Consider the following 13,020-nt stretch of genomic DNA (forward strand, 5'->3'; position numbering starts at 1 on the left):
TTTTTTTTTTTTTTTTTTTTTTTTTTTTTTTTTTTTTTTTTTTTTTTTTTTTTTTTTTTTTTTTTTTTTTTTTTTTTTTTTTTTTTTTTTTTGCATTGTTTTTTTAGATCAACCTTTTTTAGGCTTACCTTTTAAACCCTTTTGATTGCGATTTATTAGTAATCAGATATTTTACATTCCGAATAATACTAAATAATAAAAATAACAATCTGCTTTTTATTCAGTGATTATATTATATTGTACTATATATATTATATTGTTCTCCCCCCCATTCTATCAGCGCTGTGTTGCGTTGCTCTCACGTGCGTGACTCGAGGCCTTGTACCTGAGTGTCCGAGTTGTTTGATCTTTTGTGTCTGCTGTGAATTTGCTGACGTCATTGCGGATCTTGAGAAGATAAATTTTTGGCGTAAGGGACTCAGTGGTCTGGGTTGCGTCACATTAAACCTTAACCTTATTGTACTACAAGCATATGTGTCTACTCATAACCATGGTTTTGCAATGCAAACTGAATGTTTATGACAGAAGAATTTTTTCCACTTGATTATGGTAGCACATTTCACTGATAAAAAGGATTTATTAAAAGCTAGCAGAACATGATAAAATTTACTGTGTTTCTGGCTCTATGGAAACATCAAAAAGCTTTTCACCAAAGCACTTTAGTAATGAATTTGGTAAAATTAGCAATAAGAGGGGAATTTAAAATGCTTCAAAATATTTGGTAAATGTGATAAAATTTGGTAAAACTAATGAAATTTGGTAATTATAATAGATAATTTAGAAGCGTAGCATAAAAACCAAAAGTTGACGATGAAATTTAGAGCAAATATATTATGTGATATATAGAGTGTAATAATACAAATAAATAAAACTAACGAAAAATGTTGAAACTCATTAGCAGCCAACAGCACCACATAATTTTGAACAAAGATGTGTTGAGTTTCGTTATAGCAGCGTGGCGAATAGCAAAAACTGTAGGCCATGTTGTTACTGGTGGAATCCTGCATTATCAACTATAAGTAGAGCCATCAACAGTATTTTCGATTTTGTGAATCTTTTTACAACCTTACCTCTCGAACTTTTATTCCCATTATTTTCAAATTTACTTCAATTTGCTTCTGCATAAATTACATTTGTCTATCACTTAAAATTTTTTTTAACAATGACACTAATAATGGCTATTTTTTACTGATACAAATTAATGATATTTCCATGGAAGCCAATTTAATTGGCTATTTTCTTTTATCTACTGTGAAAAACAATTATATAACGAGATTAATCACAATTTTTTATGCTACAAACATATTTATGACATTTTATGCATCATCTTTCAGGAATTTAAATTATTACATCATTCAATTTATCCAAATTGTTAAAACAAATGATCATGATATTGCAGTTAGCTTTTTAGATTTACATGTAACGTTGGACTATGATAAAAGCAAAGGCTTCATATTTGAGGTACTAACTCTACGAAACTACTTCATTTGCATTAGTGTCAAAGTGCTCAGACGCATTATTACTTCTCAAGTTATAAAAGATATAAAAGAATTTGCAACGAAGAAGCCAACTTTATGTTGGAAGATGAAAATTTTAAAGCTAAACTTATTTGCAACAATTTTCCAATTAAATTCATCAATCACTTTTTGACACGATATAATTTTTGGTTTGCATTTACTTTTTGAGATTGACACTATGTCCACAATAACTAAACCGTAACGGGCACTCATATTCATTTATGAAGCACCATCTTTAATCCGATTATTTGGAAGGATGGAAGGATGGCCTGGACCTGATAGAATTAAATTTTCCTATGACTTCTGATTCAACTTTTTGGTGTTAAATTTTTAATATTTTTTGCGTTCTCTAGTTTTAGTGGATAGGGGAGGATATAGTCAATTGCAACACAGCCTGCACTTTATGCTGTTTTCCACGCTGCTATAATGAAACGCACCACATTTCCGTTCAAAGATGTGTAGTGTTACAGTTGGAACTGTTGAGAAGTATGTGGTGCTGTTACAAAATTTTATCTTATTTTAATTTGTTTATATTATTTTCTTTATATCACATAATTTATATCTATGTCTATGTCTGTTTGTTTCTTTTATCGTAAAAGTTGATATTTTTTCATAAAAAAAGGTAATTTTGATAGTAAATTGTGTATAAATTTTATAATTTTTATGTAATGCATATTTTTTTATTTTTAAGAATCGTAATAAAATGAATGATTTCCTGGATTTGAAAAATAATGATTTGTACTATTCAAAAAAGTTAATCACAAAAGTAATTAAAGAAATTAAACGCAGAAGTACATAATGTATTATGCAAGAAGAAGTAAATAATAAGAAGTAATTTTACTTTTTAACGATATAAATTAATATTATTCATACTTTTAAAATTCCAATAGAATTATTGAGATTTAAATCTGTCAATATTTACTCTTTCTCTCTCACTATTTTTGTTAATTCCAAGCATTAATTTATAGAATGTAGATCTCAATAGAGATAAATATAAGGTTTCCTACAACAATGGATCAATAACTATTGCTTAAAGTAAAAAAAAAAGAAAAAAAAAGACGCGGGAAGAAATTTGTTCAATTAGACATACATTATTACATATAGGAAAGAGGATAATTTTCAATGCAATAAATATCGAGTTTGAAAGTTCGAAAGTTTTATTAGAATACGCATTATAATATTAAGTATTATACGTATATTATAATACGTAATACGTATTATACGTATACTTACGTTATTATACGTATTTTACGTATGTTATAATACGTAATACGTATTATACGTATACGTATATTGTAATACGTATTATGCGTATACTTACGTTATGTTACGTATGTTACATATACAAATACTTACGTATTTTACGTAAGTTATAATATGTAATACGTATTATACGTATATTGTGTGTGAGACTAATCCCCTCACTGTCTAGCGGCAGCTAGACATTATCAATGAGTCCATACACTCTCAAAAAATTCAGGGCAAGCAAAGGGTCCGTCGCGAAAGTCTCTTTGGAAATGTTAAGACAAGCCAGAATGTGCTCCGGGGACGCACTTTGCACAAACCGGGAAAACCCTGTTGCCATTGCGAAAGGAGCCACTCCTCAGGTGGCCGCTGGTAAATCTCGACAGCGCCGTCTGGTCGCCTCTATCGCAGGGAAGGCCAATGGAACCCGCAGGACCAGGGTTCGAAAAACCGCCCGTCCGCCCGTCCTCGGCTGTCAAAAATTCACCGCGGACGGCAAATTTCTCGAATCCAACGTCCGCGCGGACGGCCATTTTCCCGTTAATTTTCGTGATATATTTTCAATTTTTGTTATCTTTCAAGAGTCTAGCTCCTCACTTCTAAAATGACCCTCTAATCTCGAAATACAGCAACATACTGATCATGGTGGAATTGATGTTTTCTCTGTCTGGGAGTACTGCAGCGGTTGAAAGGGGCTTTTCAGCAAAAAAAAAAAAAACACATTACGTATTGGTCTTAAACAAGAAGCGTCAACCACAATTATGAACATCTACCTAAATGGAGAACCTCTTTCAGATTTGTGCAGAAACCACTGTAAATCATTGGCTTGATTGTGGAACTGGCAAACGTCGTATTTGATTCATTTAAAAAACGCAGTACCATCGGATAAATTGACATGATAATTGACAGATAACTTGACCTTTGTTATTAACATTATTTCATTAAATAAATAAATTATTTCATTAAAGAAATACTAAGTTTTACTATTAGTAGCCTAGCATTTCTTTTATTACTGTATAATGTTATCCTAGTATTTGTAATCCTAGTAACTACTAATTCAATGTGCAATTTATATAAATGTTAGTAATAAATAAGAGAAAATTATATTTTTATTTATTTAGAAGCGACGGGTTAGTTTCAAAGGAGGACGGGTACATCGTTGGACAAGCCGTCCTCGGGACGGGTAAAATTTCTGAGTTTTTTCGAGCCCTGCGCAGGACATCTCTGCCAATACCAATCATGGGATGGAGGGACCCTCCAAGACTTTAAGTCATTGTTTTTCCTGATGGAGTAAAACTCGTCAAAAGTCAGTGAGGTAACTGAATACAATGGCCCAACCGAGCCCTGCTTTGCCAAGTCGTCAGCGACCTCATTTCCGTAAATCCCCTACATGCGAGGAAATCCATTGGAGGTGCACTTCGTGAACCACAGCAATCTGTTTAAGTAATTTCAAAAATAGCGATGCTAGTGCGGCCACCAACATTAAACCAGTCCTTCAAGTGCTGCAATGAACTCTTGCTATCAGACAAAATCCATACCGCTCTATAATTAGTTTCATTCAAAATGACCTCAAGACCGGCCTCAATCGACAACAGTTCGCTTCTAAACACCGAGCAATTGTCCGGGTTTCTAATTTCAATTTTTCTGACTTCGCTATTAGGAGTCTTAAATGTATACTCCACTCCCGGATTGTTGTTCTTCATTTTTGCTCCCATCTGTGTAAATTTGGATATCTACTTCAGGGATTTCGTTGATTATCTCAAGTGCCAACTGCCTCGTAAGATCCGGGACTGTACTTGCTTTATTCACAGCCTGCTGTAGTTCGGTACTCCCCTTAATCCCTCCGATGGATCAAGATAATATTACGTATATTGTAATCCGTATTATACGTATACTTACATTATAATACGTAATACGTTTATACGCATTATACGTTTATACGCATATACGTTAGAAATACGTATTAATTTTTTTTCAGAAATAGATTCTTTTATAATTTTGAATTTATTTGATAGACGAATCAAATAATATTATTTACTTATTCAATGGAAAAATATTTATTTCAATTTTAAATGTATAAGAAATTCTGGATAATATGAACAATTCTGTAATTTACAAACAATAATGCAATAACATTAATAATAACAATAATGATAACATTAATAATGTAATAACATTAATAATAATAATAAACATTACCGCTTGATAAATAGTATGAGTGACCATCAGGAAGTTTCAAGATCGGCAATTTTTTCCTTTTTCACTCCTTATTTAAATTTAATTTTCCTGTATACAAATTCTCTAAAATTTTTGTATCTAGTTTTTTTCTCAGCTTTTCTTCATTATTAAATTACTGTTCTGTATTAAACAATGTTAAAGATATTTTTTTAACGTTTTTTCACAAAATATTAGTTTTGGTTATTAAAATTAAATTAATGTTGTGTTTTTGCCTTTTAATTCAATCATCCTTAAAAAAATAAATACAAAATAAATGTGAAAACAATATAAATGTGAAAATAAAAATTGCATCATAGATTTATTGTAAATTCATTTTGTTGGTCAGAGAATTAAGCCCAAACGTTGGCATCACCTACAAAATGCAAATTGTCAATACGTTCACTTTCTCCGTTTGTATTAATCAAAAATAAAAACAACCAAAAGAAAGAAAAAACAACCCAATAAAACATCTAAGAAAAGAAAAAGGCTTATTAATTCGTCGTATTTTCTCACGAATTGGAATTATACAATATTCGCTTTTGTCCTTCATATTGAGATTTATTTTCATTCATAAAGTGACTGTTTTACAATAAATATAAAATTACTAACTCAATCTTAAAAAATGGTCAGCTTATCATTTCTTTATATATTAAGTACAGAGTAGAAAAATTGAATATTGTTCATGGTTACATGCTGAAACAGTCCATAAAAAACAATACCTGGGAATTACTGATTACGTTGCAGTTCGTTAATTACTTTTAGTTTCAACAGGAAATTACAGGACAGTTTGTCGGAAAACATGTAGCTAAAAGGCATATCATTGCTGGGGAGTACACTCAAATTACTCAATTAATTGAAAAGTACAAAAGTACTCAATTCCTTGAATAGTGCACTCATATTCCTTAATTACTTCAATAGTACACTCTAATTTCTCAATTACTTGAATAATACATTCAAATTATTTGAATAGTACACTCAAAATACTCATTAATTGAGTAGTACATTCAAATTACTCAATTATTTGAATAGTACACTTAAATTTCTTTGAATTCTATGTGAGTTAATTTTTTTCCTAAAGAGGTTTTTCTATCACACTGCTGTTAAGTAAATGTTGGTAAATGATATTCATTAGAATATCCTTTGTCTTAATTTGAAAAATTTTTTTTTTGAATGTGATATATTATTATAGAAGAATTTGAATTATCAAATTATGTATATTTTTGAAAAAACAGACGATATTTTTTGTTTTAAAAATATTTTACACCAATGAATTGAATTCAGCGATGCAAAAGATTTTTAGAACGAAATTTGTATTATGCGAAAAGAAATCAATCTCTAAAACATGATAAATTCAATTGTGATGATGATTTAAAAGCAAAACAATGCTTTTGGCTCCATGCAAACTTCAAATAGATCAGTAATTTTTACCGAAACATTTTGGAAATCATTTTTGCAAAATTGAAAATTAAATATGATCGTATAATATGTGATAAAATTTGGTAAATCCGGTATGATACCGTACAGTATGGCTGAAAAACCATTTATTTGGTTAAAGTTTCTTTTCTGATTTGTATTTTTAGTTAAATGTGAGGTAATAAGAACAATAATTTTGATTTGGTTTTATTAACCAAGATAATTTTTATTTTTTATTTCCCAGTAACTTCATCTATGTTATCTTTAAAATATTTGAAGAAATACAATTGTCTACAGTTAAATTTAAAACAATGTCTAGCGCTTAACCAATCAGAAAATTCAATTTAGTTTTTCTCTCATCGCTCGAACGGTTCGTCATAAAATGTTCTAATGTCGACAGTGACTTTCCTCGTGCTTCAAACTGTATGTATGCCGAATTTCATCACGTTCTATTGGATGGGTTAAAAGTTAATGAAGGACACACAAACAGGCAATAAAGCAAGTGTATGCATATAGAGTATTATAAACAATAACACATTATAATTAACAAATATACTACTTTCCTAAAATTAGTTACTTAAAAGTCTGAATAACTTTTTCCAAAGAGAAGACAAACAGAAAGGAGAATGCTATTAAATTTTCTAAAGTGATATATTTGTAATAATTGGATATAATAAAAATGATAACTTTTTTAAAAAACGCTAGTTTGAACATTTATTTCAAAACCACAAATAATCCAAAACATCATATTTTTTCTTCAATTAATAAAACATTCCAAAGAAAAACTTCGGAGATTATAAAATAATAAATAATAACTTACTTCTTTCACGTAATAATAAATGTTGTGACTTAATTGGATAAAGTATATCATCTTTAACAAGCTTCTGTTATTTCTGCCTTTGTAAATTTATCGTTCAAACGTTTATAAACAATGTTTCTGTCTCGCTAGAAGTCGTAATCACTTACATCATATAAGCGATCGAAATTTTTACATCTCTTTAGTTTTTATTTTGCAAAAAGGAACGAAAAAACTTACTTTTTCAGTTGGAGAAAAAACAGATCGAACATGGTTAAGCACCATCTTGGAATCACGGATTATGTTGTTATAGGCGTTATGTTATTAATATCTGTAGGCATAGGAGTTGTTGCAAAATATTATGGGAGTCAAAAATCTGCAAGAGAATACTTATTGGCGGGAAAACAGATGGCAAAACTTCCTGTTATGTTGTCAATAATTGCAACTGGTACTTCATCTACATCGTTAATAGGTGCACCAGCCGACATTTACAAGTATGGTTTGGCATTTATTTCGTCTTTGCTTTTATATCCTCTGGGGTTATATTTGGCGTCTTCTATCTTTATTCCTGTGTACTACCAATGTGGTGTATCAACAGTCAATGAGGTAAAACCGCATGCTATATGCTGAGTATCTCGCAAAACATATATGTTACATGTTGAGTTTATATATTATATGTTGTGTCACACATACATGCTATATGTTGAGTCACGAACATATATGTTATATGTTACCCATATATTTGAACTTATTTTGGAAAGGATGGGTACTTCAAGCCCAAACTTCAGTGATCTATTTTATTTTATGACCGTTGTTAAGCAGCCGACCCATTTTTGAGTTAACAACAATCAATGTTTAACTCCGCAATCATGTAATTTTGAGCCCATCTCAGAGGACAATGGAACTCCTGGATCAAGCATTGCGGCAAACTAGCCATCGTGCTGAATTTTTTGATGGAACCACCCGTATTTGTGCTACACGGACAGAAAAACCACGAAAACCACCCACGGTTATCTCGATGGCAAGGGGATTCCATCCCATGATCCGTCTGCCATTGAAAATATTTTAAGTCAATGAGGGTAATTTTGAGGTCGGTGCGAGCTGGGAGCAGAATTCGTGTCAAGCAGTTATCGCTTAGATTCGCGTTTGTCTCCAACTGAATCTAGCCCTTGTCACATAACACTCTTCAATCTATGCAGCCCATGAAAGTTAATCTTCATGTTTCCTATAGTTTTGTTTGAATATTTAATGCACCCCATGCTAATTTTACATTTCATACATTTCGCAATACCTCTTGATCGATTTGCATGTTTCTGTTAAACAAACTAAACATGTTTCTGGTTTGTCCGATGAACACAGGAATATTCAATAAAAAAAGAAATACTCAACTGCCCGTATGTGTATCCCGTGCACTGATTTTCAACTAAAAAACATAAGTTTTATAAGTTTAAATACCACTAAATAATGGTTTTAAAGTTTAAGTTGGATATTTTTTTAAGTTTAATATACGGCCCAGTAGTCTCGATACCGATATTTTTCATAATAGAATTTTTTATAAAAAATAACAACCAAACAAGCAGCCCTTTAGATTAAAATTAGCGTTTCATAAAATAATAAAAGCATTTATCGAAAGGAGATGTTATTTTTCTTTCGTTTTAAATTGAGTAATATTTAAAAAAATTGGCTTTTTCCTCCAAAGTGAGATATATAAGAAAGTAAGAAATGTATTTAAATAGTGGGAAACGTATCTATCATTGCATAGATTCACTGTAAACAAGGGTTTTGTAAAATTGAGAATTATTGCAAAAATATGAAATTTTATTGCAAAATTACTTGAGAATGAGTACACGGAGTTTTCAAATTCCACTATCGAAACTCTTTTTTAGGCATTTTTAGGGAAAATGTGCAATATGAGAATAAACACAAGTAAATTTAACATTGCATATTTAGATGTATCTCGAAATTGGAATGTTTTGGACACAATTTTAAAATTCGTTTATCCAAAGATAAATCCACGCAAAAAATAATTTTTAGTAAGTATTTATTATTTCTTATTATTTTATTTAATAATAGTCGAAAAATTTTGAATTGTAAGGCAAACAAGTTTTTTACAACATTTAAAAGAATGTAATTTTAAATGATAAAATACTAAATTTGATCGAAATCCGTCGAATAGTTCCTGAGAAATTGATTTTTAAAAAAGTTCTGACATTCAATTTCCCAGGAGCTATCGGACTGATTTCGTATTTTGCCTTTTGAATTTGTATTCCTTAAATTGATGTGAGAAATTGTGTACCTTACATGGCAAAATTTTCAAGTAAAATAAGGAAAAACAATAAATATTTACTAACAATTATGTTTTGCATGGAATTATTTTTGGATAAACAAATGTTATAATTACGTGCAAGGATTTCCAAATAGCTTAAAAATGTTTTCGAGATATAGTGAAATACGCAAAAAGTAAAATAAAGGTTAAAGACTCCAAATTTTGCTCCGCGTTCCTTATCTAACTATTGGGCCCATATTTCTCAGATTCTTTTTTCCCTTTATTTCAGAGATCAAAAAATCGAAACAAAAGGGATATTTTTTCAGAGAAAGTACGTTTCTGCGTTTATTTTTTGTTAATTTAAAATGCGTTTGATCTTAATTTAAATTTACAAAACTTGAAAAGGCTGCAAAATTCATTGAAATAGTAAACGTTAAAAATGTCCACAGACCAAACCGGAAGTAAAAATTCAGTATTTGCACACACGAAGCAATTTTAAATTATGTTAATTTTAAATCTACCAAATCTTTGGAAATTTTGTTTTTTCTTTCGAATTCATTGTGACTTTTGCAAAAAAGTTATTAAGAGTTCAAAAAATACCGCTCTCTCCCTTTCTGAATATTGTAATCTTTAAAGGTGTTTGAAACAAGAAGTAAGGTAAAATATGGAATGCATTAAATTTATAAATTAAAAAAAAATGACCTCCAAGTTTTCGAGAAAAACAGTTTTTAAGGGAAATTTTTAACAATTTTTCAGAAGAAAGTAGTAATTAGGTTTGACATTTTCGTTACAAATACTTGTACTTTTTCCCCCCAAAAAGTAACGGAAAAACATGCAAAAGTATTAAATTACGAAAGAAATGAAGTACCAGCAAAATTATGTACTTTTTACTTACGTTTTACCAACTTTTCGTTACATGTAACGAAAGTATTGCCATGCATGTTCAGCACCAATATATCAATAATTGTTTTGTCTGTGTGTGTAATATGTCTGTTTGTATAATATGTGAAACTTCTGAAGTATCCTGTAAGTTTTGGATATTATTTCCTGTCGGTATACCATCAACATTTACTATTTGTATACTCGTGTTCAATCAATGAAGAGTACAAACTGTAAGGAGGTATATGTGCAAAGAAGTAATTTTAACTTAGACTTAAATAATTTTTGAATCAACTTTGAAGAATTTATGCTATTTCGTAACCTTTTTGATAAAGCGGTAACATTTTAATACTGCACTTCGAAAAAAAGTATGGTCAAAGCTACCAGAAAATGAAAAAATTAATCGTCTTTATCAATCAAGAAAATCTCTTTAATTTTTGCTGAAGAGCTTTGCTAATGATTTTGATAAAATTGGAAATAAAATATGGTTTTATAATATGTTATAATTTTATCGCTATAGCTTAGAATATGACGTAAAGGTCATTTTTCGGTATTTTTAATTAAATGTGTGGCAATAAGAACTATAATCTCGAAAACCTGAATTTCCAGTAAACCGTTACCATATGAACAAAAAATTGCCAAATCAATGATTTAAATACCGTATATTTTAGTTCTATTAAACCTGAATTATGTTTTCCTTCTTACCAAGTCATTGCCATACAGTACAATAGTTTTACCGGAAATTTTTTCTCAGTACACAGTGAGAAAAAATTCTGGTACTATTGTGTTCCTTATTATCCTCAAAGTTTTTACCATGGTGCCACATATTTTAAAAAATCTGCCATGGATTAATACTGCATTCTGTATTTTGTATGAAATTTATAAAATATTCTATAATTCATTGTTGTTAATTAAAATAAATTAATTTAATTTTTTAAAAAATAATTTAAAAATGAGAAAGCAATGTAATTAATTATTCGAAATATATCTGTGGGACCAAAAATTTACAATTTTATAAGCCGTATATAATTTATGCATACTACCATAGTTTCAATTAATTATTTACACATCTTAAGGAACTATGATAAATTTGTAGCTTTATAAACAATTTTTAATGTAAATAAGCATTTAAAAAAGAACAGCAATCATTATGTACTAGTACTTTATTCGTATCGCCCTAGAGCAGCACAGTGGGCTATTGACTGAGGTCTGGAAAGCATCTGCAAATAGGATGATTCTAGGACATGTCATCATAATATTAACCCGCGTGGAGGGAATGGCTACCCCCTTTAGAAGCGGAACTATGTGCAGGAAGTCGAGCACTTAACGGTAGAACAGTTTAAGGAGGACTGATACAGCACACTCTCATGCCCTTCGCAGACAGATCAATTTAATCACGCATCCCGCACACTAAATGCATCCTGGGATGCTTATCTTTGGTGAACTACTGGGAACCGTGAAAAAATAAATTCTGGTTAAATTACCCTAGTGTATGATAGTGATATTTCTATTTCTTTTTTTTTAAAAACCATACAACTTAAATTTGGTGTTAAATATCTAACTATATGGTATCAAAATTAACACACATTTAGTAAAAATTTAAAAAATTAAAAAAAATTTAGCAAATAAATGGCTTTAATGTCATGCTTTAAGTTATCAAGATAAAAGCATCCAATTTTACCTCATTTACCAAATTTCATCACACATTATAAAACCGTTTTTTAGTCTTCATTTTACCAAAATCATTACCAAAACACTTTGGTAAAATTTATTGATCTTTTTTATGTTTCCATAGAGCCAGAAAATCTGTACACTTTACCGTATTCTGGTAATTTGGATCATTAATTTTTTCATCAGTGTAGGATCAGTCTACCGTGGAACAGTAATATTATGTTAAATGTAATATAATAAGCCTTAATTTAAATTTACAAGACGACATGACTGGAATTGTTAATGCAGGCTTATAAAATAAGAAACTTTTCGATTTAGAGACTGAAGTTTTAAAGTTTATTTAGTTTTAAATCCAGCTCAAATAGAACAACTTTTTACACACAGTTTCACAAAAAGTTTTCTTTTGTTGTAAGATTTTTCAATACAATTTCCACAATACTTAGTTTATGTTCGAATATAAATCAGAATCTCTTATATTTTTTGGGGGGAATTGACACAGTTGTGCATTAAAAGACATCATACATAAATTATTCCTGATTACCAAACGTAAAGCAACAAAAAAGAAATGGAATTTCCTGCAAAATATATTATACTTATTTTCGATGTATTTCTAAAGACTAAAAATTAATATTTATTATTTATGCAAAAATTTAATAATATATTATTCTTTTAGTTCATAGAAATGCGCTTTGGCAAAATAATGAAATTTATGATATCAACCTTCCTCCTTCTACAATTGGTAAGAATATATGTTGAAAGTTTCTTTCTATTGTTGGGCTATGCCATGTCAAGTTAAACCGAGTCTCAAAATTATCCATATTTAAATAAACGTCTTTAATTACTTACAGAAGAAATTTGGTGCGCAGTTATATGGAGTAGCTAAAATCAAAACAACTGGAAATAGGTGTATAAGTAGGGTGACCAGATTTTTTCGGGCAATTCCGGGGACACTCATCTCTACCCCCCCCCCAATTTTATAGACAGAGAAAATTGAAGAAATTTTTTATCTTAAAAAA

The 13,020-nt window shown here is 29.9% G+C and overlaps 1 protein-coding gene across 2 annotated transcripts in view; it reads left to right on the forward strand.

The window, feature by feature from the left end:
- The first annotated feature begins 7,312 nt into the window (after nt 1-7,312).
- The window catches only part of LOC107456244 (putative sodium-dependent multivitamin transporter), a 27,724-nt gene continuing 22,016 nt past the window's right edge, over nt 7,313-13,020 (forward strand). The window contains exons 1-2 of one of the 2 annotated variants that reach the window (XM_071184224.1): nt 7,313-7,794; nt 12,678-12,743. In XM_071184224.1, coding sequence (XP_071040325.1) covers nt 7,459-7,794; nt 12,678-12,743 — 402 coding nt within the window. In that variant the 5' untranslated portion in view covers nt 7,313-7,458. The remainder of the gene's footprint in view (nt 7,795-12,677; nt 12,744-13,020) is intronic. The other variant, XM_071184225.1, reaches the window with a different exon arrangement.

Source organism: Parasteatoda tepidariorum, chromosome 8 (assembly GCF_043381705.1).
Source record: "Parasteatoda tepidariorum isolate YZ-2023 chromosome 8, CAS_Ptep_4.0, whole genome shotgun sequence".
Classification (NCBI taxonomy): domain Eukaryota; kingdom Metazoa; phylum Arthropoda; class Arachnida; order Araneae; family Theridiidae; genus Parasteatoda; species Parasteatoda tepidariorum.